General features: G+C 38.6%; 1 protein-coding gene across 3 annotated transcripts in view; it reads right to left on the bottom strand.

Moving 5' to 3' along the window:
• stab1 (stabilin 1) overlaps positions 1 to 25,870 on the bottom strand; it is a 142,397-nt gene that overhangs the window by 71,055 nt on the left and 45,472 nt on the right. For all 3 annotated transcript variants that reach the window (XM_041783712.1, XM_041783713.1, XM_041783714.1), the window contains 21 exons: positions 24,835 to 24,921; positions 24,634 to 24,745; positions 24,160 to 24,346; positions 23,960 to 24,053; positions 20,929 to 21,087; positions 19,567 to 19,662; positions 17,974 to 18,066; positions 17,652 to 17,699; positions 16,800 to 16,939; positions 16,024 to 16,135; positions 15,299 to 15,376; positions 15,111 to 15,212; positions 14,921 to 15,025; positions 13,741 to 13,875; positions 11,135 to 11,263; positions 10,692 to 10,745; positions 10,253 to 10,366; positions 9,615 to 9,810; positions 5,141 to 5,236; positions 5,012 to 5,057; positions 74 to 153 (listed from right to left, as the gene is read on the bottom strand). In XM_041783712.1, the coding sequence (XP_041639646.1) occupies positions 74 to 153; positions 5,012 to 5,057; positions 5,141 to 5,236; positions 9,615 to 9,810; positions 10,253 to 10,366; positions 10,692 to 10,745; positions 11,135 to 11,263; positions 13,741 to 13,875; positions 14,921 to 15,025; positions 15,111 to 15,212; positions 15,299 to 15,376; positions 16,024 to 16,135; positions 16,800 to 16,939; positions 17,652 to 17,699; positions 17,974 to 18,066; positions 19,567 to 19,662; positions 20,929 to 21,087; positions 23,960 to 24,053; positions 24,160 to 24,346; positions 24,634 to 24,745; positions 24,835 to 24,921 (2,263 nt within the window). The remainder of the gene's footprint in view (positions 1 to 73; positions 154 to 5,011; positions 5,058 to 5,140; positions 5,237 to 9,614; positions 9,811 to 10,252; positions 10,367 to 10,691; positions 10,746 to 11,134; positions 11,264 to 13,740; positions 13,876 to 14,920; positions 15,026 to 15,110; positions 15,213 to 15,298; positions 15,377 to 16,023; positions 16,136 to 16,799; positions 16,940 to 17,651; positions 17,700 to 17,973; positions 18,067 to 19,566; positions 19,663 to 20,928; positions 21,088 to 23,959; positions 24,054 to 24,159; positions 24,347 to 24,633; positions 24,746 to 24,834; positions 24,922 to 25,870) is intronic.

Raw genomic sequence — 25,870 nt, 5'->3', positions numbered from 1 at the left:
AGAAGGGAAAAAATAATTTGCATTTAATACATTGAGAGGATATTAATGTGTGGGTGTATATTTGTGTTTTTACCTTTACAGTGGGTTCCATTGCCTTCATATCCTGCCATGCACAAACATACGGCCGCTGAACCCTTTGGTCCTGTTATACAGCTGCAGTAAAAGACAAAATGTTCAACATTTATACCCCACTTCAGTAATAAAGCAAAAGGCAGCAGTTGTCTGTGACAGTTTTATTGTTTTTATGATTTATTTTTGGGCTTTTGCTTTAATTTGGATAGGACAGAGGATAGAGCAGGAAACTGAGGAGAGAGCGGGGATGATATGGAGGATATGCAGAGGCATGCAAGAGCTGCTGACAGGACTTGAACCCAGATTGGAGTGCTACTTTTTCAACATGAGGGAGAGAGATCACCACCATCTAAGTCTGTTTTTTTTTTTTGCGCATGAATCTGGTTAAATTATTTCCTTATTCAAATCATCAGCCAAGCTAGTCTACAAACACAAACCAACAATGAACTGATCCTGCCATCAAGTACTGTTGTGTTTATTGGTTATTACATCTGATACATCATATTAATTCACATCATTGTTCACCCCAAGCTAGGAGGATAGATGGGAGCAGTCAAACATAGTCTCTCACTTTCTGGAGTGACCTCGCACTCATTCAGGTGAAAAGCACGGGGACTGACTGGTGGTGGATTAGAAAAACGTGGTAGCAATGTGATTTAACGCTACTGTGTTACATTTTAGAGCTTCAAACAATTAAAAAAACATTTTTTACAATGAATCTGTCATTCTCAGATAATGGGAGTGTAAAAGGAGAGCTCTTTGGCTTTGGGCAGAAAGTAGAGTAGAAAATAGTAGTAAAATGTGGTAGAAGAGGGAGCGCAGATGGTCGAGTAGTTTAAGGCACTACCCATGTACGCGGGCAGCCCGGGTTCATATCTGGCCTGTGGTCTCTTCCCACTCTCTTTCCTGTTTCCGAGTCTATCCACTGTCCATTCTCTATCTAATAAAGGCATGAAAAGTCCCAAAAATAAATCTTAAAAAACCAACAAAAAAAATGTGGCAGAAGTGTTGTGTACCTTCTGCCTAAGCCAATGACTGCTCTTTAACAGCAGGGGCTGTCTGTTAACAAGTTCTCCAGCCAGTTAAGGTACTAACCTAATTTCACGCAAAAAAGGTGGATGCTACAAATGTCAAAGGAGAACCGAGTGCCAAATTTTTAGAGATCGTGGAGGCTTCCGCAACTTTTAAATCTGATATGTGGAAGCATTTTGCTATCCTGGTGTTAAGAAATGAGAAAGGAAAAAAGGTGATGGAATAACAAAAAACTATTTGCAGACATTGCCAGACTGTGGTGACACACTTGATGGGGAATATGAGTAACATATGGGGCATCTTAGCAAATAGTAAGATTTGTGAAGATGCTAGGAGAGTCCATCCAGTCCAAATGACTTTAACGGAAGCGTTCACAATCCAACTTCCCCACAACATCACTTCTTTTGTCCAAATCTTCATTTGTTCTGAGGGTTTTTTTTTTTAATGAAAATACCGTATCGTGGACTTTTTACTAGTGATGCACAATAACTATTTTTTTGAACCGATACCGATAACCGATAATTTCCTACTCCTGATGGCCAATAACGGATAATAACTGATATATTTTTTCAATTTTTGATTTAACAAAAGAAGTTTATTTGATGTGTTTATGCACATCTGGGGGTAAGAAGGGGTTAATATGTAGTGAGTAAAAATATTTATAACTCATTTTAACTCACTATCACTCATGTTTTTCAAAAAACAAAGAACCATTCTGACTTTATAGCTGTTATTATAGTTCACTTTTCTTAGTTAAACATTTGTGTACCAAGTACAACATACAAAAACAACTGACATACAGTTGAAACCAGAAGTTTACATACACTATATAAAAAGGCACATAAACGTTTTTTTCTCACCGTCTATCATTAAATCAGATTAAACTTTTCCTGTTTTTGGTCAGTTAGGATTACCAAAATTATTTCTATTTGCTAAATGCCAGAATAATGAGAGAGATCATTTTTTAGACATTTTTTTATTATTTTCTTGAGAGTCAGAAGTTTACATACATTTCATTAGTATTTGATAGCATTGCCTTTAAACTGTATGACTTGGGTCAAACGTTTTGGATATGCTTCCACAAGCTTCTCACAATAGTTTGCAGAAATTTTGGCCCATTCCTTCTGGCAGAACTGTTGTAACTGAGCCAAGTTTGTAAGCCGCCTTGCTTGCACATGCCTTTTCAGCTCTGCCCATAAATTTTCAATAGGATTGAGATCAGGGCTTTGTGATGGCCACCCCAAAACATTGACTTTGTTATCCTTAAGCCACTTTGTAACCAGTTTGGCAGTATGCTTAGGGTCATTGTCCATTTGGAAAACCCATTTGCACCCAAGCTTTAACTTCCTGGCTGATATCTTGAGATGTTGCTTCAGTATTTCCACATAATGTTCTTTCCTCTTGATAATATCTATTTTGTGAAGTACACCAGTCCCTCCTGCAGCAAAACAACCCCACAACATGATGCTGCCACCCCCATGTTTCACAGTTGGGATGGTGTTCTCAGGCTTGAAAGCTTCCCCCTTTTTTCTCCAAATGTAACGATGGTCATTATGGCCAAAATGTTCTATTTTAGTTTCGTCAGACCACAGAACATGTCTCCAAAAATTAAGGTCTTAGTCTCTGTGTGCATTTGCAAACTGTAGTCTGGCTTTTTTATGTTTCTTTTGGAGTAATGGCTTCTTCCTGGGAGAATGGCCTTTCAGCCCATGTCGGTACAGGACTTGTTTGACTGTTCATAATGACACACTCTTACCAGCTTCAGCCAGCACCTTCACAAGGTCTTTTGCTTTTGTTCTTGGGTTGAGATGCACTTTTCGGACCAAAGCACGATCATCTCTGGGACACAGAACCCGTCTCCGTCCTGAGCGGTATGGTGGCTGGACATTCCCATGGTGTTTATACTTGCGTATAATTGTTTGAACAGATGAACGTGGCACCTTAAGGCATCTGGAAATTGCACCCAAGGATGAACCAGACTTGTGCAAGTCCACAATTCTCTTCCTGATATCTTGGCTGATTTCTTTTGATTTTCCCATGATGTTACACAAAGAAGCAGTGTGTTTCAGGTGTGCCTTTGAATACATCCACAGGTGTGCCTCTAATTAACTCAAATGTTGTCAGTAAACCTATCAGAGGCTTCCAAAGACATGACATCATCATCTGGGCTTTCCCAAATTGTTTAAAGGCATAGTAATCTTAGTGTATGTAAACTTCTGACTTTGAAGAAAGTAATAAAAATTGTCTAAAAAAAACCTTTTCTCATTAGTCTGGCATTTAGCAAATAGAAATAATTTTGGTAATCCTAACTGACCAAAAACAGGAAAAGTTTAATCTGATTTAATGTTAGACGGTGAGAAAAAAAGTTTATGTACCTTTTTATATAGTGTATGTAAACTTCTGGTTTCAACTGAAGGTTTTCCCCATAAAACTAAATGATAACAGGCTGTTATGCTTAACAAATGGAGATATTTGGGGGTCTGTTTTTTTTTTTTTTTTTTTTTTTTGCTTAAGCCAGAATTAAAGCAAGCTGATGTTTGGCATAAAGATTAAAAAGACGCACTGACATAAGTCGTATCAGAGATAGGTTAAAAATGTAAAGTCCACTGTGGTCTGTGGCTAACTTCTGTTCATAACGTCGCTCAGACTGAATGAAACCACGTCAAACAGAGCAGGCAGGTACACGTCTATGAAAGTAGCGATGGATCAGGAGACTGTCAGACTGATTTTGTTATTATAACGTTGCGCCTTTTGGCTCTGGCAAGCTTTCTGCAGTTTTCAATGCCTGCTAATGCCCGCGGCTGAGGCTAGTGGCTGCTGCCGCTTCGTTTTAACGCCGTTAGGATGATGACTCTTAAGTGACTTATAAGATCTGTCGAGGACTTCTTTCAACTCTTTGCGACCTTTGCAGGGCAAATTCTACACACACGGTCGTGTTATCCTCCCCGTAAATACTGAATAACGCCACCGTGTTGTTGGCATTTTAGCACAGGGGCTGCTACTTTCTCTACTTCTTTTGTGCTTTAATAGCAGGTCGTGTACTGCAGCGCCACCTGCTGTTTTGGAATGTGTAGTCTCCCGAGAAAGAAAAGAAACGCCAGCACTGCCGTGCTGACAAAAATATGTATGTTATGGGGCTCGTCGTAATGACATCGGACCGATAAGAATGCCGTAATAACTTCCTGTTATCGGCCCGATAGTTATCATGTACCCCTACTTTCAACAAGGTATTATTGTTAAATCTCTACTTAACAGTGTTTTAAAAATGAGCTCCATCTCATTCAGTATGGTTAGAATACACACATAAGGCATGTGATGTAAATTTATGACATCTTTGGTCACAGGATGGGGCCATTTATGTAGTTTGACAGAGAGGATCTGAGCAGACACTCATAATCACCAAGGACTTTGTATGTTTAATGTTATGATGCCAATTCGTGTTCAGGAAAATTGTCTTTGTATGTTTAACCTTTTGGCCACTGGATCTGAGATCAGAGTAACTAATAAACAGTACAGCTTAAGTATGTTTAGCTTTTAAATCAGAAAAGATCCCATCCATTCAGTTTACAGCCATACATTTTAAATTGCATGTTTTCAACCAGAAAGGGGCAGGGTGAGGCTAAGATTGTTTGGGCAAAGTACATTTTTCAACTTTTTCCTACAGATGAAGCAGTTGAATAGCAAACTTCAATCTACAGCAGCAGAAGAGGACATTCTTCCATAAGTAAAATTATTCTCCCATGCTTGTATACTAGGATTAGGACAGCACTCCAGTTAAATGGTCTATTCAACCTAAAACAGTTGCTTGATTCCACTGTGCTCTTACACAAACTGATTGTCTGATCCTGCTCACTGTAGCTGAAGATTTCTGAATAGACTCTTCAGTAACTCACTCAGCAGGACTTACTTAGCATTCTCATCACATGTTCCTTTACAGGCATCATCCTTGATCTCTGAGACACAAACAAACACAAAGATTTCAAAAATAGTTTGTAGTAACAATTTCAGTGGTTGTGCATTTGGGTTTGTGCCTTACCAACAGAGCAGGAGGCTCCTTTCCAGCCTTTATAACACATACACTTTCCACTTCCTGCCAAACCATCATCACACTTCCCATGGGCACATGCACACTCTGTAAATCACAGAAGCACAGACATGGGTTAACATCAACAGCCACTTTTCTTTGGTGGCTCTTCATTTAATAATCTCAGAAACTCTTGTTAATAAGAGTTTTAATCTCAATGAGGTTTTCCTGATGAAAGGGGACATATTTTACCCTTTTAAGACAAATTTATATTGGTCTCAGAGGTCCCAAAAACATGCCTGTGAAGTTTGTTGCTGAAAAAACACTCGAGTTTAGAATGTTGTGTGTGTCTAAAACCCCTCTGTTTCAGCCCTTTTCAGAATGAGCCGTTTCTGTGTCTGTGGCGTTAAATGTTACTGATCTGTCTGACTCCGCCCCTGACAACACCCCTCTAAGGAAATGGATGTGGCACACCTGATGGTACAATGTTACGGATAGTCCTATCCAAAGTTAAGAACCTGACTGGGAGTCAAACCATCAATCTCCCAGACCAAAGCCAGCAGGGTAACCCACTGAGCTATCCAGCATCTCAGCTGGCAGCTGAGAGGAAGATCTGGAGAGGAGGGTGGAACTTTCTTCCAAGTGGGGAGGGCCAACTGAACCCGGGGCGGTGCTAACTCCCCACATGACATCATGAGGGGAAAATCTGAGAACAGCTTGTTTTAGCACACATTTTCTGAAAGGTGGAGAAAGAGAGGGAGAGAGGGAATGGATTTTTCTGGTACTTGAGGGGATTGTAGACAGGCCAGGGGCACATATTTTTTGTAAGAAAACCCTGGAAAATGGATTTTTACATAATATATCCCCTTTAAATACATTCAGATTTGCATTTTTTGAGTTGGGAAATACTTCAAAACTATCATTATTCTCTACATTTTCCTTGATTACCAAGCGAGTATAATCATGATACCATTTATATATTGTATAATAATCACAAATCGCAATATTGACCAGTGTACAGTACATCAAGAAAATATTCACAGTGCTTCACTTCTTCCACATTTTGTTTGTTACAGCCTTATTCCAAAATGAATTACTTTTTTTTTTTTTTTTTTTAAAGATTTATTTTTGGCCTTTTTGCCTTTATTTGATAGGACAGTGGATAGAGTCAGAAACAGGGAAGAGAGCAGGGAGAGACATGCAGGAAAAGTGCCACGGGCCGGATTCAAACCTGGGTCACCTGCGTATATGGTGTGCGCCTTAACCACTCGACTACCGGCGCACCATTAAATTCTTTTTTAACCTGAAATTCTACACACAATACCCCATAATGACAAAGTGAAAAAAAAAGTTAGATTTTTTTGCTAATTTATTAAAAATTAAAAAAAGATGTTTCTACTACTTGATTTGAGTCCAACTGTGGTTAATTCAGCTGGACATGATTAGGAAAGGCACACACCTGTCTATATAATGTCTCACAGTTGATGTTACATGTCAGAGCACAAACCAAGCCATGAAGTCAAAAGGATTGTCTGTAGACCCCTCAGACAAGATTGTATCGAGGCACAGACTTTTGGAAGGGTACAGAAAATTTCTGCAGTACTGAAGGTCCCAATGAGCACAGTGGCCTCCATCATCCGTAAATGGAAAAAGTTTGGAACCAGCAGGACTCTTCCTAGAGCTGGCTGCCCAGCCAGTCTTAACAATGGGAGTAGAAGGGCCTTAAACAAAACCAGAACAAACATTGAACTCTTTGGCCTGAATTCCAAGTGTCATGTCTGGAGGAAACCAGGCACCACTCATCACTCGGTCAATACCGTCCCTACAGTGAAGCATGGTGGTGGTAGCATCATGCTGTGGTAATGTGTTTTTCTGTATTAGGAGCTGGGAGACTGGTCAGGGTTGAGGAAAAGATGAATGTGAAAAACAAAGGTAGCTTAACCTCGCTAACTGATGCACAGAGCACTGCTTCTACTCTCACGTGTTGATTTAAAAGAGAGAATAAGGTATGAAAACACAAAATATAACATCTTGAAAATTACAAGTGATAAAGTTAATGATCTAATATGAGTAAAACTCCTGTTTAGAGGTTGGAGAACCATCGAAGACGCACTTTATTTTCCTGAATCAGTCCTGATGTTGATCCTTCTTGGTAAGCTAGCACTCATGTTCTCATGGACCGTATCTGTTAAGATGCTCCCTGGTGGTCAGGTTAGCTGATCATTTCAGGTACTTTGCACATTTTAAGTTCATTTTGCAAGAATGTATAATGCTAAAAAGCATTTATTTGATTATTTGAGTACAAAATCCATGGTGAGGGGCACTGTGTAAAATAAGTGCAATGGTGGTTATATTACACTTTAACAAAAACTAGTCACACTCACTAAATGTGACTGTGGCTGAATTGACAAGCATTTGAAGATAAAATTGTCATTTTTGAGTTATTTAAAATGAGTGAAACTAGTAAAGCTGTGTTTTTTTTTTTAAATCAAATATATATTTCATTTATTTTATTTATAATTTAAAATCCTATGTTAAAAAGGGTTACAAAGTGAGACAATACATAAAAGAAAACATTGTTTAGGCATTATACTGTACAAGTTAAAGTGTTTTTCATTAGTAAGTGAATCCATTGGTAAAATGTGATCATATCATTACAATTCATTGTATTACTACTGGTTAAAACGATATATTCTGATGATATTAGACATCTATTTTGAAGATAACTGTAGTCACTCTTCTGTAGTCTGTAATTAGCAATTGCAATTGCAATAGAATCTGGATTATAAAACCTGTGTGCAAATACAGGTCAGGTCTTTTGGACCTGTGGAAAAATGATTCTCCCAGCCTTGGAGTCCAACAGCACTGATGAGATGATCCTTTGATGGCGAGCCTCCCAGTCGAATTTTGAGCCTCTACCACCCCATGCAACGGATCCTGTGGTAGGATTGTGTCAGTCCCACTGACCGACACCAAAGGGAGACTGCTTTGGATACATTCCATGACTTGACTACTTCCCTTGACTAACTGACTTGAACACTGAAGTTGCAAAGCAACATCTTCTGGAAAGAACATTTTCTATAGGGACATTTAAATTTTATTTGTTATCTGGGCCCATAGGTTATTGAAAGTGTATTGTGCACTCTTTTCATACTTTTCCAACTAAAGTTAGCATTTAACTACAATTACCTGTCTCCACTGATAATTGCTATACTTTAAGCTCCTACAAACCTAGAGATTGAGATGTGTACATACCTTGAAGTGGGTTACATTTTATACTTATTTTAGACAGTTTTATTATTTGAATGAATTATTTAATTTTAGTATCCTCTAATTCTGTTTCTATTCAATTGTAATCCATTTACTATCACTTTGTTTTAAGATTTTAACCTAACCTACAGTGTTTTCTCATTCTGAATTTTAGGATGGCGTTTACTCCATACGCACGTTCCTGTTTCTAAGGAATCCTTTATTTATGACGCTGTTGTCAATGTTGTGTATGGACTACAGGGTGGGGAGAGGGGTGGAGCGGGTGGATGAGGAGAGGGGTGGGGTGAACTCATGTATTGTCTTTTAATTTTCTGTTTGTGTGTAAAGCACTTTGTGTTACATTACTTTTTATTAAAAGTGCTATACAAATAATTATTGACTGATAAATGAAGATTGATTGATGATAACCTGCTCCAGAACGCACTGGTCCTTCGACTGGGGTGAAAGTTCATCTTCCAACAGGACAATGACCATAAGCACAGCCAAGATAACAAAGGAGTGGCTATGGCACAACTCTGTGAATGTCCTTGAGTGGCCTAGCCAGAGCCCATACATAAACCCAAGTGAACATCTCTGGAGCTTGAGAGGTTCTGCAAAGAAGAACAGAAGAAACTGGCCAAAAATAGGTGTTCCAAGCTGGTAGAATCATACTCAAAAGACTTGAGGCTGTAATCACTGCCAAAGGTGCTTCAACAAAGTACTGAGCAAAGGCTGTGATCACTTGTGTACATGTTATATTTTCGATTTTTACTCCTAATAAATTTGCAAAAGTTTCAAACAAACTTTTTTCACTTTGTCATTATGGGGTATTGTGTGTTGAATTTTGAGGTAAAAAAATGAATTCAATAAATTTTGGAATAAGGCGGTAACATAAAAAATGTGGAAGAAGTGAAGCTCTGGTTATACTTTCTGGATGCACTCTAATCGCGCACATTATCACCAAATCATGCAGCACTATTTATCATGTGAATGTAAGAGCAGAGATCAAATCCCTGACCTCCCGACTAAGAGACAACTGACTCTGCCACAGACCCACAGCTGTATGAGCTGCCTTGGGTGCAATTCAGTACAACTTGAACCCCTCTTGTATCTAACAAATACTCAAAAAGCCTTTTTTTTTCCAACCAATAAAACTGGAACTGTTGTTCAGAAAAGCCTGCTTGTGGTCTGTCCTTATGGCAGACAGCATTATAAAGCATGAGTGTGCGTTTCTTACTGGAGGTGCAGTTGACTCCGTATCGTCCTGGCTCACAGTCCTCACATGCTGTGCCATGGAAACCTTCGTAACATCGGCACTCCCCATTGCCAAAGGTACCGTCCAGACACGTCCCGTGATTGGAGCACCAGTTGCCGACGTCTCCGGGACATTTGTAACACTCATGACCGTAGTATCCAGGGCAACAGGAGTGATCCTGCAAGGCACATAATCAGTATCAGTGTCATTAATGAGCCCCCTTTAAAGCCCCCCTAACACTGACTTTAAATGTCATTTGCTTGATGCTTCTTGTAAATGCAAACGATTTCAAGCTAACCACCTGGTTCAGAGGAACATTTCAACAGTGAGCTGGAAAATAATTGTACTAATGATTGTTTAAATCCTTTAATGGCTACAGGCATCAAGCCTAATTGATCTTAATGTCCAAGTATGTTTAATTTGCTTTAATTTCTTTTAAATGTTATTTCCCCTATGAGTAACTGATCACAAATTAAACATGTTTTTTAAGGGTTAGGCTACTGAAGAAGAACTCTGTCTATAGCTGTTTTTCAGTCATTGTCAACATCGAGCCAGACCCACAGCTCTACCAAGTATTGGCAGTAGTTATAGGAATAAAACTAGCAGAAATATATACAGACCGTGGTTGTCTTATAACACTTCATTGAACAGCCAGGCACAGACTTCCTCCTAGATCCAATTCGCTTCCTGTATTTGCAGGTAGGTTTCATGTTGGCTGGAAACTGTTGTTTAATCTACATTAAAAAACAAGAGCCCTAGATGAAGAACTGTGAGTGAACACAAGCTTCTAGATAGATGAATGACTCTGACTAGTGGATGTAAAAGTGCTTAAAATACAACTGTGGCATTATTTAATGACTGCAACCTGCACAAGAAGTAATCATGGCTAAGAGAAGAAGTGTGTTGTGCAGAAACAAACATGCAACGTCAATTTTAAAATCAGATTTTAAGGTGTGATCCCAGAGATGATACTTTTGAGTGTAAATGATAAGGCATTCACAGATAAATTGCTCAGGTGACCGTGTTTATATCAACACCCATTAGATAAAGCTTTCTTACTGGTTTGTAGCCGTATGTGCATCGAGGCAGTCCTGCACAGTCTGTACATCTTCCCTAGAAAAAAGAGAGAGATGGGAAAGCAAGGAAAACATTCATCTATCTTTCTTTCATTTTCTTCTTCTTTTCTTTGTTATTACTTTGTTTAATTTTTCTACATTTGGGACTCTCTGCAGCTACAAAGCTATATAGTTTTTGCTGTGTACTGATGCTATGCTTCACTGTGATTAGCTGAGCTGTTCCAGAGCAATGAGATCAACGCTGTGATTGGCTGACTGCAGATTCAACAGAAGCATTCTTCATTTTACATCATAAAATAAATCTTTCCACTTCATGCAGCTACACATATAAGGACAAAAATTGCTTGTTCATCCATCCATTCATGCATCCGTCCTTCATTCTCTCCATCTAGCCATCTTCTTCTCCATCACTCCCTCCATCCTCACATTGATTTTTAGGATGACCTCTTTGCCACATCTGTTGTGTACGACTTTAAGGACTTGAGGGATGACTATGACGACACCATCCTGCATGTTAATGTGACTGCCGTCAAGAGGAACATCGTTTAAGATGGTCTGTATGAAGAGAAGAAGAAATGATTGCTGATAGATAATAATACATATCAAAAAGACCTTGTGTATCAACACTGGAAAAAAAAAAATCTGATTTATAAGTTTCCTTTTTTTGTAGACACCCATTGAGTAAAGCATTCAAAGACTTTGTCTTATAAAGCATTATACATTTTGGCAACTATTTTAAATGTAATCTTAGACCTAGTCTTTAGATTTAGATTACTTTTATTTTTAGTCACATTTAAGTCCTTATTAATCTTAATAGTGTTAGTCTAGTTTTAGTCAATGGAAACTCGGAAAAAATGTCAGCCCAGTTTTAGTAGCTATGAAGTAATTTTATCTTAATAAGTTTCACAATAAAATTAATATAAAGGTAAAAAACACATAAGCTGTGTCCGAAATCACTCCCTATTCACTCCATAGTGCACTATATATATCGTTTACAAATCTGTAAACGACTACCGTTTCATCTCCATGTGGACAGCCAACCGCATCTTTCTTGAAACGATTACATCACACATAGCGTAGCTCTCTTAAGACGCCTGCGCGGGTCCAAAACAATAATGGCTGATTATAGGATTGTGTTCGTGCTGCAGAAGCTTCTCAGCTCATTATGGCTTTTACAGCAAAATCTAATGCTCCTTTACCACCACAGCGAAACGCACACACCATATGTTCTTAAATCCAACACAGAGAACAACCAGAAGGGCAACTAGAAGAAAGTTTGTGGCAGTTTTCTATGATCTTCTTCTCTCTTTTGGTGCATTTCTGTGGTGGCGTTACAGCGCCATGTACAGGCTTGGCATATGCACTACAGTGTTTTCAGTCGTTTTCAGTGGTTCTGTGCTTTCGTGGATATTTCCTAAAATGATTCCGTCTTTATGGAAAAATTTTTCAAAAAGAAACGGCAATATATCGTTTTCGTCTACGCACGGGCAGGGCCTCAGTCTCCCGAATGAAGGATCTCCCAATCAGTTTGGTTGCATCTTTCCTAAGATTGGCAGAAAAAATGTTTCTGTGGAGTTCATTTTGCTGCTGCTATGTTGCTGCTGTGTAACATCATCAATAAAGATTAATGAGCCTGTCCCAGAAGAAGCCATACAAGCCTAAGCCATGACATTACCTCCACTGTGTTTCACAGATGAGCTTGTATGTTTGGGATCATTAGCAGATCCTTTCTTTCTCCAAACTTTAGCCTTTCCATTACTTTGGTAAAGGTTCATCTGTATCACATCAAACAAAATGTGACATTTCCTAAGTTGTGTATCAGATCCATATGTAAATACCTGGAAATCAAAGCTGAAATGTTGATCTCTTGTCTCATATCAATCTTTTGATGTCAAACCCTACAGCAAAATAAAGGAACCAGCCTCACTGTTCCAATACTTTTGGAAAGGAGTGTGATGGTTCATTACAAGCACTGTGGAAAAATATCGTGGATTTTGAATGTCCACCAGTCCAGAACCAACATTTTAGCAATGTTTTAGCCTCCTTGATAAAAACTAAACTTTCATACCAGCAGTTTCTATCACTAAAGATCTACTTTAGCTAGTTTTAGCCTCCTGTTCCTCATGGAAAAAAGGAAGTCAACTAACATTTTAGATCATAGTTTTTGTCAACTAAATTAACACTTAAAAGTTTGGTGTACTTGGTGTGTTTGAGGGGTGAAGTTGCTAAATTGTTGCATCCTTCCATCCACCTGCCACTGGTTGGGGCTATGGCTTCTGCCATTTTGCCTAATGTTGTAGTATGACCCCAAAACACATAATAGTACAGTAAGGAATGGTGTCTTGTAGTGCCACACAGTTTGGCAGTATTTTGATCCATAAAATGGAGACATAATTGTATGTAGTTTGTGTGAGGTTAAACTGGCATATCAACCAGAGCCACGTTAACCACATTCGGCACGGGCATAAGGACATTAACCTGCAAAGAGGACCAAAGATGCTGGTACTTGCAATGCTTATGTTAGCCATACTCTGCAAAACTCTTAGACATCAGTTACAGATGCTCTGATTCTGTGTTTTTCTGGAATATCTTACCAAATTCAACCCAAGATGGACCATCTTTTAAAGTTTATTTCCATTGTTAGGTCTTGTTTGGTTCTGACTGTGTTATTATCTACAGCCAACCAAACTCTGGTGTGCCAGGAAGCAAACTGAGACCCTTCTCTGACCAAGCACTTCTTTGGTCCACACCAGAGTTCCCCAAACCAAACATAATTGAAAAAAAAACACATCAGAGTTCATTTGGAATGCTCTTAATAGGTCACTTTGAATTCCTCCTAAGCCACACTAACTCAGGTAGACTGAGAAGGAGTAATACTCCACATTTGATTCTTAGAGAAATTCACTGACTCTCAATGGCTTGGGGGAAAACACTAAATCCTGAAATTAGTCCTACTCCCTACACAAACAGACATCTCTTGATTGTTCTGTATGAGACTGGTTATGAGACTGCGAAGGTCCAAATGATCTTACCTGGTTGTTGTCATTAATGCGAAACTGGACCTCATAGTCAGAGCCAAGCAGAGTGCCTTTTATAGTGCCATCAGCCACATGTTCAGGGAAGAGCAGCTCCCTTAAAACCACATGATACTTAAACACATCAGGGTCCTGGGCAGAGAGATGAAAAATGCATAGACATTTAAAGAAACAGAAAGACAAGAAATGGCTTAAAGAATCAACCTGGTTGACAATCAACTTCAAATTTCAGACACATAAATTCTTGTCAAAAGCAGTGTCCAAAATCTGAGCCTTAACAGAGCCTGATAACAAATAATCAGATACCTGATTCGCCAGTAATGCTTTAGTTCTGTCATACGGTGTTAGGTCCACCCCTTAACTCTACGTTGAAACCAAAATGTGTTGAAATGGAAAAAGCATGCTATTGATTACAAATAAATAATAATGCACAAATTGTGGACCTTAATTAAGTGTGATTAATCTCCACTGACCTAAACTAAACATAAGGTAACTCAATGGCACTCTATTCTGAGAGATGTCATCTATCAATGTGCTGCCAACAACTAACAGCCTATGCCCTTATGCTCCTGTTCAGCCTTGTTCAGACAACAACCATAGTCTTTATACACATTATTATACCTTCTATGAACTAGGTGGAAGATTTAAGTTGCTTAGCCTGCAACTATCTCAGTGTTGTTCCAGCATCACATTTTGGTAGTCCATTTACTCTTCCCTTTGCTAAGAATTACATTCAGTTTGGTGCTGTGAAAAACTGGAAAGACTGAGTGCAGACTTCTGTGAATGAACAGGAGTTAAGAAGTAATATCATGGAGACTAGTGTTCCCCACATATAGCCTATACTCAGGGCAGAACGCCCAGGTATAGCTATTTAAGTATAAACTTTTTTAATTACAGCCTAAATGACTGCCATTACAAATGCATGTGATCAAGAGATAAGTCCGCTCATGTCTCTCTTGTATATACTAAATATGCACACCAGATTATTAGTGAAGAAGATTTAGAAAAAACATCACGTACTAACAGAGTCAATAAATTTACCAGTAAAATTTGTCATTTAAGTGTTTTAGTTAGTAGAAGGATGGGATGTCAGTATTGCAGCTACATCAGCCAATCTCTGTCGTGCATATTTACAGCAAAAGGGATTTGAGCCAGATTCATGCAAGGCCTGACCTACCAGAGTAGATGAGTTGGTCCTATTGAGGTGCTGCCTGATGGCATCATCTGTAGGCAGCAGGACGGTGAACCCAACATCTTTTATATCCATTGACAGATTATAAATCTGTAAAAACACACACAGCCTTTAACACACTCTTAAAAACAAATGTAGTTTACATATAAAACAAACACATATCTGGATATCCCACCTCAGCATACTGTCTGAAGAGAGTGAAGTTGGACGTGGTGTTCAGGAACTCCATCAGGCTAGGGGGATCAGGGGGGATGTCTGAGATTGGTGGAGCAAGAACCTGAGAGCACCCAAAGATACCATCAAAATAACAACTCTGCAGTCAGAGCTCAGAAGACTCTTAAACTTTATATTCTAGACTCTCACTTTGTCTATGACATGGATGTAGCCATTGACTGCAGGCAGGTTGTGGGTAATGATGGAGGCATTTCCAATGTAGATTACCTAAAACAACGCAACAGCAGCTTGAAATTAGTAAAATGAAATTCAGTTCTATTTGTATAGGAAATTTCATGCAAATGTAAACCCATTGTGCTTTGCAGAGGATAAAAACAAATAAAAGGAATGTAGAGACCATTGGTTACAAGTGTATTTAAAGTGCTCTCCTCAGGCTCTGTGAAAACGTCCCATCCTATGTCTATGTTCTAGTCTGGGGTCCTTTACTGATGTACACCAGTTGGGATTTGCACAAGTAACCACTGCAGCAGCTACTGATCAACAACTATTTGATGGTGCACATATTTTAATTTGCTTTTTTAACATTATAGTTTATCATTTCAAATCAGGAGGTATCAAGCTATTTATTTCTGTCTTGCTTTCAATTTAGCCATTACTTCTTTTTGTTCTTTATTGTTTCATTTTTAATACACAACAGGCTATCAAAGGTACACTAGACAGAACTGTGAGCCACGCTACCTGTCAGCTAGAAGTAATAAATAAGGGAAACTTAGAATCTAGACTTTATCTTGCTTTTCCCCACTGAATGGAGCTCATACTGAACCAGAACCCTAAAACCGAGATACAAACTGAACTGTGACCTCTGTGAACCCTTGCACCTCTACTCGATACTGAACACTGGAACATTTTCTTACTCCACTCCTGTTGCTGATCTCCCAATGTGTAGGGGAGTTAAGGGTGGGAAGCTTTCTGCCCACCAGTCCGTCCAGATCTCCCACAGAGTAGACTCCCTGCAGAAAGTGGGCTCTACAACAAATAACAGTAGAAAGAAATGGTGACAACTCAGCTGTGACTGAATGAAAGACTATGTCGTCTATCAATAAGAGGTTGGCAGTTTCATCCTAGCTCCTAAAGTCCATATGTGGAAACGACCTCAAGCAAGACACTAGACCCCATATTACCATAAGTGGTATGTGACTAGGATTGATTTGTACTGGTAGGTATTTAACATAGCTTCCTGTGAGAATGGGTGAATGTGAAATGTAGTGTAAAAGCACTTTAAGTGACTAGAAGACTAGCAAAGCATTGTATCAGTTCAAGTCCCCTTTATCATTCACAGTTTATGGCTGTGGCTTCAAGCCCAAAATATCTGTGGCCCAGAAAGTTTAATGGTCCAAAGGTGAACAGTGTAATAAAAATGTGCAGCATTGAAGATGGGACAAAACTTTTGGTAAAACTGGCTGCTCTACTATTGTTCGGTTTCCGATCAAGCATGAGCAAGTCAGCTCTTTATCTATCAGCTGCTTTAGCAGATAAAAGATGACTTTTTGGTTTCCTTCTGTAATATAAAAAGACATCGGTTTAGGTTCTACAGCTTCCACAACAGAACAAAGAGAAGTCTACTGTGATGTTGCTTAGCTCTGTGATCAAAGTGTGCGTGTTTGTTGGTGATATTTGTGGAGTCACTAACCCTAGGAAGTAAGGGAGATGGTGTCTGTTTGTCCAGAAAAAGTCCTGAGCTGAAGTCATGTTTCTCATAGCTTCTCTGGACGGAATCAAAGCTGTGATGTTTCCACTCAGGTCCATCGGGTTGTGAGATTTTAGATTTTCCTTTAAAGTAAACATAAGTGATTTTGAAGTTTTACCTGCTACATCTCAAAAACATTCAGATTTACATTTATGTGGGTATAATATGTAGAATATTTCTTCACTAAAATGACAAAAGAATTCTATTTTTTTTTTTTTTTTGGTATTTACATTACCTCAATTATTTCCACCAATTTTCAAAGTCAGAGAAGTCTTTAACCTTAAATGGCTGTAATGGGATGGGATGTGCTTAATAATTTTCAGGCTTTTAACTGCTTTAGGACTCTGTAAACCTTTTCCTTGTGATGATAATGTCTTTACAGGCACTATCAAATTCTTATGATGGGCAACTGAGCAGAATGATTGCACATTTAACATTATTCAGAAGGTAAATGAGAGACCAATTAAAGTTAACACAAGCTGGCCTCAGTATCAATAGTATCTATATTATATGATTATAGCTCAATTTGGTGACTCAAACTGTGAAATAATTCCCTTCATTCATTGGAAAAGGGAATTTAAAGCGTCAGTTCATTTTCATTGGGGGTGGAGGGAGGTGAAGTAGCATTAATCTATCCTGATGTCATCTTTTGTCGTATTTTTAACTGAGCACCCCCTAGTGGCTGAATTTACATTCTGTACAAAAGCAAAGGGATGATCAGACACACAAGAGGGTTTTAAAACACGTGTCTGACAAAGTATTTCACATTGGAGCAACAGTTTTGTTCTTACACACCTGAATTAGGCGGTTGAAAAAGTACAGCTTCATGTTCATGTCCAGCTCCTACAAACACAGAAACACCATGAGTAACCTGATAACAGGTAGAAAGTGAACATTTTTAAGCATGTAGTGAAGGATTACAGTATCTTGCAATCTGCATTCACAGAATTTAGCTTGTATGCTATAGCTGACATGTATTTTACCTGCTTGAAATATCTTTTAAGTTTGGATCAGTTTTGGATTAAGCATTGATTGATACTTTTGAATACTTTTTGACACAAAGCCCTAAATAGGATTTCCCTTTTTAAGATTTATCTTACTTTCCATCATAACTTACATCCGTTATTGATCCATAGCAGACGATTCCGTCTCCAATGTAGCCATCTGGACAGATACAAGTGTGCGTTCCGTTCCCCTTCTCACATTTTGCCTGATGGATTGTGCAGCAGGGAGGCATTATGGGAAATTTTTAAATTAAATACAATAACAGCAAACACAAAAAATTACCAATTCTTATCTTTAGATGTAGAACCCTTTGTGGTCAATCAGAACATGAAACAAAACAACAGTATCATTTTCTGATGAGAGGAAGAACTTAAATCTGTGAAGTCTAAATTTAAAAAAAATGAAAAAGTATTTGTATGTATTGTATTGTTAATGTATTGTATTTTGAGTTTTAACATTTATCACAGAATTATTTCCTCAAAATGTATGACTTAGAACAGGAGTCATCATCTATTTGTACAAGGGCCAGCTTTCTCTTTGACAGGAGCTTTGTGGCCGGATTTTCAAATTAACTAAAATAAAGACAATTTGTTCTAATTATCATGTTTTAAATATTTCTTTTATAACGTATGCCATTTTTAGCCTCTTAAAGTGAGATCAGTTCCTATAGTGCAGTCAGCCACAAGGGGGAGACAGATATTTTAGCTGAATATTTCTTCCACTGTTACGTTCTCCATCACTGAGCTTAATACTAGTATGCTGTATTCTGATTTGAGAAAGTCATGCTAAAAAACAGGTCTTTAGTTTTGATTCTCAGGCAGATAAATGGCTTAAGTCGAAAGAAAACTAAATACATTAATCAGGAATAAACTGATAAGTATGTGTTCATCATGGATCATATTTGCTAATAGCGGCTGACAGGTGGATTTCTGTAAAATGGATCAAACATTAAACGAATCTGGACACTTTTATCACTCTCAGTTGTTTTGGTTTGTTTGTTTCGATAGCTGTATATCAGACACCTGATACACATCAACATACATTTTTCTTCTGCATATTTCTGAATTTAACAATGTTCTAGGGGCCATATAGGAAGAGGTGGGGTGCCTGATGTGGTCCTTGGCCCACCAGTTAATATGTTAAGAAAATCTACATCAAAATACAGGAAAGATGAAGTCAAATAAGGCAGTTCATGTTTTTTAGATGTGTTTGTACCACAAATCTTTCACTAACATGTTGATATGGTTTTGTGTTGCTGTGCACCTATATCTGCACAAGCTTTTGCATATCTTCAGTATGCATTTGATTTAATCCAAGATCATCTGCAAGAGCAGCAAAAGAGAACACTGCCCAAGAGAACTGTTACTAAATAGGGTCAAGAAATTGAGTTGGTATTTTATAAACATTTAGGATTTTAACTTGAAGTTTGTCTTTCACAGTGCACATTCAGTATGTTGCTAATAAGCAGAAGGTTTTGCTTGTTTTTCACTAAAGTTTAAAAAGTCCTGTTTCTACTTCAATGTCAAATACAGATGAGTTGAGTCCACTTTTTTATCTGTCCTTGATTTTCTAACAGCATTAGAGTTATGAAGAGAAAACTCATGACTTACTCTTCATTCCAGAATATTAAACCTTGTTTAATGGCTGATATTATTTAACACAACTACTAAGTCTAAGTGTGATTGCATGTATGTGTGTTGTTTACCAATTCATGGCAGCCTCCGTTACTCTGGAGGCAGGGATCAATGAGGTCACACACAATACCATTCCCCATGTAACCTAGTTTGCATACGCACTCGCTCTGCAGAGATAAAAACAAACACTTCATCAGTGCCTTCTACAGCATTTACAGTCCAGAGACCGTAACTTTTGGAAGTATTTCAAAATCATAATGGCTATAAAAAACAAGAAAACTTCAGGGTGGTTTGCAGCCATGTGTAAAGCTGCTGGGATGATGGCCAGAATCTCCAAGTCCAAGGCCATGGTTCTCAAATGGAAAAAAGTGGATTGCTCCCTCCAGGTGGAGAGTGAGTGCAGGCCCAGATGACTTCAGGACTTCAAGTAACATGGTGCCTTGTTTACAAGTTGACAGATAAATCGGTGCAGCATCAGCAGAAATTCAAGCGTTATACCAGTCAATCAAAGAGGAGGGAGCTGAGCCAGAAGGCAAAGCTTTTAATTTGCAAGCCAACTTTTATTCCACTCTCAACTATGCTCATGAACTTTGGGTAGTGACCTAAGGTGTTGAAATGAGTTTCTTCAGGTGGGCATCAATGCTTAGTCTTACGGATTAGGTGAGGAGCTCATAGAACTGGAGGAAGCTCAGAGTAGAGCTGTTGGATGGAAGGAGCCAGTTGAGTTGGTTTGGGCATCTGATCAGGATGCCTGGTTGTTGCCTCCCCATGAAGGTCTTCCAACTGGAAGCACATCCCAGAATTTACTTCATTCAATATATTTTCATCTGGCCTGGGAGCGCCATAGGATCTCCCAGCATGAGCTAAAAATGTTGCTGGGGAGAGGAGCATCTGGGTCAACTTGTTTAGCTTGCTGCCACTACAACCCAGCTCTAGATAAGTGCATGATGGATGGACGGATGAATGGACGGACGGACGGACGGATGAGGTGGATGGATGGATGGATAAATAGATGATTGATAAATAAGGTGGATGTATGGTTGGACAGACGGATTTTTTTAAAGATTAGACAAGATAGATACTTTATTGAGACTAGTAAGAGAAGGGTAAGTGTAGTAACGCACAGCATTCTAAGTCAATGTACCTTTGATGTACCTTTTATTTGATGAATAAAACTGTATGTTTTTGTTAAAAAAAATCCTGTTATCAAGTTAAGTTTGTTAGTGAACCTATTACATTCTTTTTCAAATGGTTCACACACCATAACACAGTGTGGATGGCTAAAGAATGGCCCTTTTACCAGAGGGGGACAAGGTTTACTAGACAGAGACAAGATTAGCACAACAGAAAGAGAGAAATATAAAGACTTTTGCAACTGTCAATATTATCTATCACTCCATAGCTATTGTATCATATAACATAACAGTATTTACCTGCCCAGGTCCGATGTGATTACAGATGGCGTTGGGACTGCAGCCTCCTCGACTCTCCAGCTGACAGTTATTAATCTCCATGCAGATTTTACCATCACCTGACCAACCCTCCATGCATAAACACGATGCATTCCCTGGACCCACATACACACACTGTGCCTGCACATAAAAAGAGATAAACAAAAGCTGTTTTTACACAGAGATTCCACAATAAGGTGAAAAGGAATGCCCGTCCCTGTTCTGCAACAAGCAATTCACACAAAGGTGTAACAGAGTCATGCACGCCCGGGCTTACACACACACCCTGGCGTCCCGTAATCAGATGGCAGCTGTTGCCCGAGCTGCTGCTTTCAATGAAACTTGAAACTCTGGATTTCTCCATTCAAAAATTGGTATTTTCTAAATGAAATATGGGGAAAATAACATGAACATTCATTTTGACCGATTAGATCCAATAGACTTTTTTTCCTCCATGTTTCTGAGTAGGAGGTCCAACTTTAAGCAGTGTCACAGTGCACGTATTTACGTCAGAGGTCGGAAACTTCAGAGTACTAAGCTCTCTTGAACACATCATGAAACTTTTCAGACGCTGCTGTGAGCATAGATGTGTCTGCTCTCTCCTCTCCTGTACAGAGTGTGATCAGCTCTCTAACCTCGCAGTCTCTCCAGTTAATCCACATTATTCTTTGTTTGATCCCGCTGTTGTTTTCTCCGATGAAATGCTGCTCGATTAAACCGTGCTAAATCTCCCGTTTATGGAGACAGCAGCGCACACTCGCCGTTGCGGAATGCCGTGACGTCTTTTCACACTCATTCAACCTTTATTCATTCAACCTTTATTTAATCTTGAAGAAATCATTGAGGGTGTTCCCTCATTTTCAATGATGTTGAGAGTACAACCAATAAAATGCATCAAAAAGTGATACAAAGAATATCAACAAAACAATTAAAAACAGTTACATTCAAAAGCAGAGTAGTTCACAATCATAGTTTTAAACTGACCAATAGGGACAAGCACTTGCAGTTTAAATGTTTGTTGTAAAGCATTCCAGGTGAACGCAGCAGAGAAGCTGAAAGCGGTTCTTCCAAATACAGTGTTTGCTCGAGGAACATCAAGCATCAGGAAGTTACTGGATCTGGTTGAGTACTGATTGTGAGACTGATTTAACAGAGATGTGATATATGATGGCATATTACCAAGTAGGGCTTTGTAAATGAATAAGTACCAATGCCTGTCACGTCTTACAGACAGGGGTGCGGAAAGGTCTGTTACGGCTCTAATACTACCTTTCGATCAGGGTGACATGGAATCATTGTCTGGCTATGTGCTACTGTGTTTTCAAAAGAGGTGGAAAAAGTACAAGAGTATTTTACGCAAGTGAAAGTACAGTTACTCTGGTTATAACTTACTTGAGTAGAAGGAAAGTACTGATTTCAAAATGTACTCAAAAAAGTTCAAGTACCAAAGAAAACTACTCAATTATAGTAATTTGAGTTAATGTAATTAGTTACTTTCCAGCCCTGACAAAATTCACCACAGGAACAGGAAGTTTATCCAAATATTTGATATCTGAATCTACATAGAGCTGATACAGAACATGCTGATGTGTCTGTTTATGATTAAACCAGATGGTCTGAGCGCATAAACTGAAAAGAAAAAGAAAACTAAGGCAAATGTATGCAAAAATAAAACAACATTGTCGACATTTTCGATGTAAAAAAAATCTTTTTGAACCCATCATGCATTAGCCCTGGTCCACAAACAAACAAACAGCACTGAAGTAGAAATGAGACATAATATTTTTGTAAATGAATCAAACAGGTAAAGTGTGAAAGCATACTGAAGTGTCTTTGTACACCAGGAGTGCAGTGAATAAATGGCATGAAATTGACATGCCTAACCTTCATATCAGGAGCTGCATGCTTTAAAAAAACAAATAAACAACAACTGCATTGTTAAAATCTGCAGTGCCGTTTGCACTATTCACTGGTCAATTTTTTGCCTCTTTTTTTCTGAATTACAGTGAGGCAATTTCAGGGAGCCAGTTCCCTGAAAGAAGTGATTAGTCATATGTCTAATGCTGTTTTCAATTTATCATTTGAGTAAAATCCTGTTTGTTCACAAAGCTTGAGCTGTGTGTGAGATCTATTTTTCACTGATATTAATGAGCATGTGTTGGGCTGCATATTGCCTATTTGATTTTTTACTGGGTTATATAATATCACATTAAATACAAAAATGAATAGCAGATTAGAGGCAAAGAATCATATGAAAAGGAAACATCTACATCATAGCATTATTGAGAGGAAAAACCTTTTGCTCCCCATCTATGTCACCCTAAAAACTGTTTGACTGTGGGTAACAAGGAGCGTTTTGATTTATCTCTGTTTAATATGAAAATTCTGAAAAATCGACCATGGTCCGAGAACAAAAAAGTTTCAGTTTTGTTTGGGAAACGTGTATTGTTGTATTGAAAGCCTGCTTTTATTGACAACAAGTTTGAAGTTTTTCAATTTTAGTTTTTCTCCTGAAGATTTTTTTACACAAAAAAGATCTGAGGAACTTTCCTCCTCTACCAAGACTGAATTATTTCCATTCTAAGAATCTTTCATTTGTATTTACTCATACCTTCAACACTGAAGCGAAAGTTCACTTTTAGATTATGCTGGACTCTAAGGAAGACAACAAACTTTTCTTCCTCATCTTTAAATTAGGATTAAAATCTGTCTCTCGAACTCTCTTTGGCACCTTTTTATTACCATCTATATCACTGGCATCAGGAAACTATTTAGTCAATGATGTCCTCATGTTTGGAGGACATACCTGGTTCAGCCTTTCATGTCCCTTCAGCCTATTATGTTTCACATTTTTCTCTATAAAGGAGACATTCCTATTCAATAGCATCCCAAATAATAATCTCAAATAAGTGGGAAGTGGGTGCCATGGTTATTACATAAATGTAATGCTTTGTCATATTTCATCACCCAGCCCTTAACACACAGGCGCATACACAGAAGCAGCAAGTCTTACGTTGGTATCACAGCCTCCTCGGTCGCTCTTCAGGCAGGGGTCAATGGGTAAACAGGAGTGACCATCACCATCATATCCATCCGTGCACAAACACCTGCTCCATCACAAAAACACAAAGATTTATTGTTTGATGGACTGTCCATCAGTTAGTCATATGTACACATGGTAATGGAGGAAGTATAATAGTAGTGGTATCTTACATGGTATTAAGTCCTCTTTGCACACAGTATGCATTGATGTGACAGTGTTCATACAGTCCGTCTGCATTGCAGGGTGTTGCTGTCTTGTCACAGTTCTCCCCAGAGTAGCCCTCCTTACAGGATCCTCGCCGACATGCTCCACTGCTGCCTGGACGGTTATCACACTCACCGTGGACACAGTGGCAATCTAAAGACACATACAGAAAAAAAGATCATGAGATAATGGCTTACACAGCACTTAGAGGTAGTTTCTTTAATGCAAATTAGCACACTTTGTGCACAGCTTTCATTTTCCAATTATGCTTAATAAAAATAGTGTTATATGGATGATAAATGCTCCCAGGAGATTAAGATGAACCAAATATTTTCTCTCTAGATTAATAATCATGTGTGAATCAGAGAGAAATTTCAAAATTAGTAAGAGTCTTCATTCATTATGGGACATGCTACCAAGTGTGAACAAGCAAGAGTTACCTTCGTCACACTTGTCTCCAAACTTTCTGGGATCAGAGCAGATGTGACAGGCGATCCCCTCAAAGCCTGGCTGACAGCTGCATGAGCCATTACCTTGGATACCATCAAAGCACTGCAAATAGAAAAAAATAAACAATTAAATACAAACACAGTGCATGAAAAATAAGTTTAATATGTTTGAGTTGTTTGTTTATTACTCACTGTTCCTTTATCATAGCAGGGATGCTGAAATCCTCCAATACAGGGTTTACAATCTGGACCATAGAAACCTCTACAGCACTCTGGTACCTGTGTGTCACAACCATCAATTGTGTCAGTAACATTACTACCTATATACTGTTGAAACCAGAAGTTTACATACACTATATAAAAAGGCACCTAAACTTTTTTTTCTCACCGTCTATCATTAAATCAGATTAAACTTTTCCTGTTTTTGGTCAATTAGGATTACCAAAATTATTGCTATTTGCTAAATGCCAGAATAATGAGAGAGATCAATTTTTAGACATTTTTTTATTATTTTCTTGAGAGTCAGAAGTTTACATACATTTCATTAGTATTTGGTAGCATTGCCTTTAAACTGTATTACTTGGGTCAAACGTTTTGGATATGCTTCCACAAGCTTCTCACAATAGTTTGCAGGAATTTTGGCCCATTCCTCCTGGCAGAACTGGTGTAACTGAGCCAAGTTTGTAGGCCGCCTTGCTCGCACATGCCTTTTCAGCTCTGCCCATAAGTTTTCAATGGGATTGAGATCAGGGCTTTGTGATGGCCACTCCAAAACATTGACTTTGTTATCCTTAAGCCACTTTGTAACCAGTTTGGCAGTATGCTTAGGGTCATTGTCCATTTGGAAAACCCATTTGCGCCCAAGCTTTAACTTCCTGGTTGATGTCTTGAGATGTTGCTTCAGTATTTCCACATAATGTTCTCATGATGCCATCTGTTTTGTGAAGTGCACCAGTCCCTCCTGCAGCAAAACAACTCCACAACATGATGCTGCCACCCCAATGTTTCACAGTTGGGATGGTGTTCTCAGGCTTGCAAGCTTCCCCCTTTTTTTCTCCAAATGTAACGATGGTCATTATGGCCAAAAAGTTCAATTTTAGTTTCGTCAATCCACAGAACATGTCTCCAAAAATTAAGGTCTTTGTCCCAGTGTGCATTTGCAAACTGTAATCTGTTTTTTTATGTTTCTTTTGGAGTAATGGCTTCTTCCTAGGAGAGTGGCCTTTCA

Source organism: Cheilinus undulatus, linkage group 3 (genome assembly GCF_018320785.1).
Source record: "Cheilinus undulatus linkage group 3, ASM1832078v1, whole genome shotgun sequence".
Lineage (NCBI taxonomy): Eukaryota > Metazoa > Chordata > Actinopteri > Labriformes > Labridae > Cheilinus > Cheilinus undulatus.
This window is presented reverse-complemented; position numbering and strand designations above follow the sequence as displayed.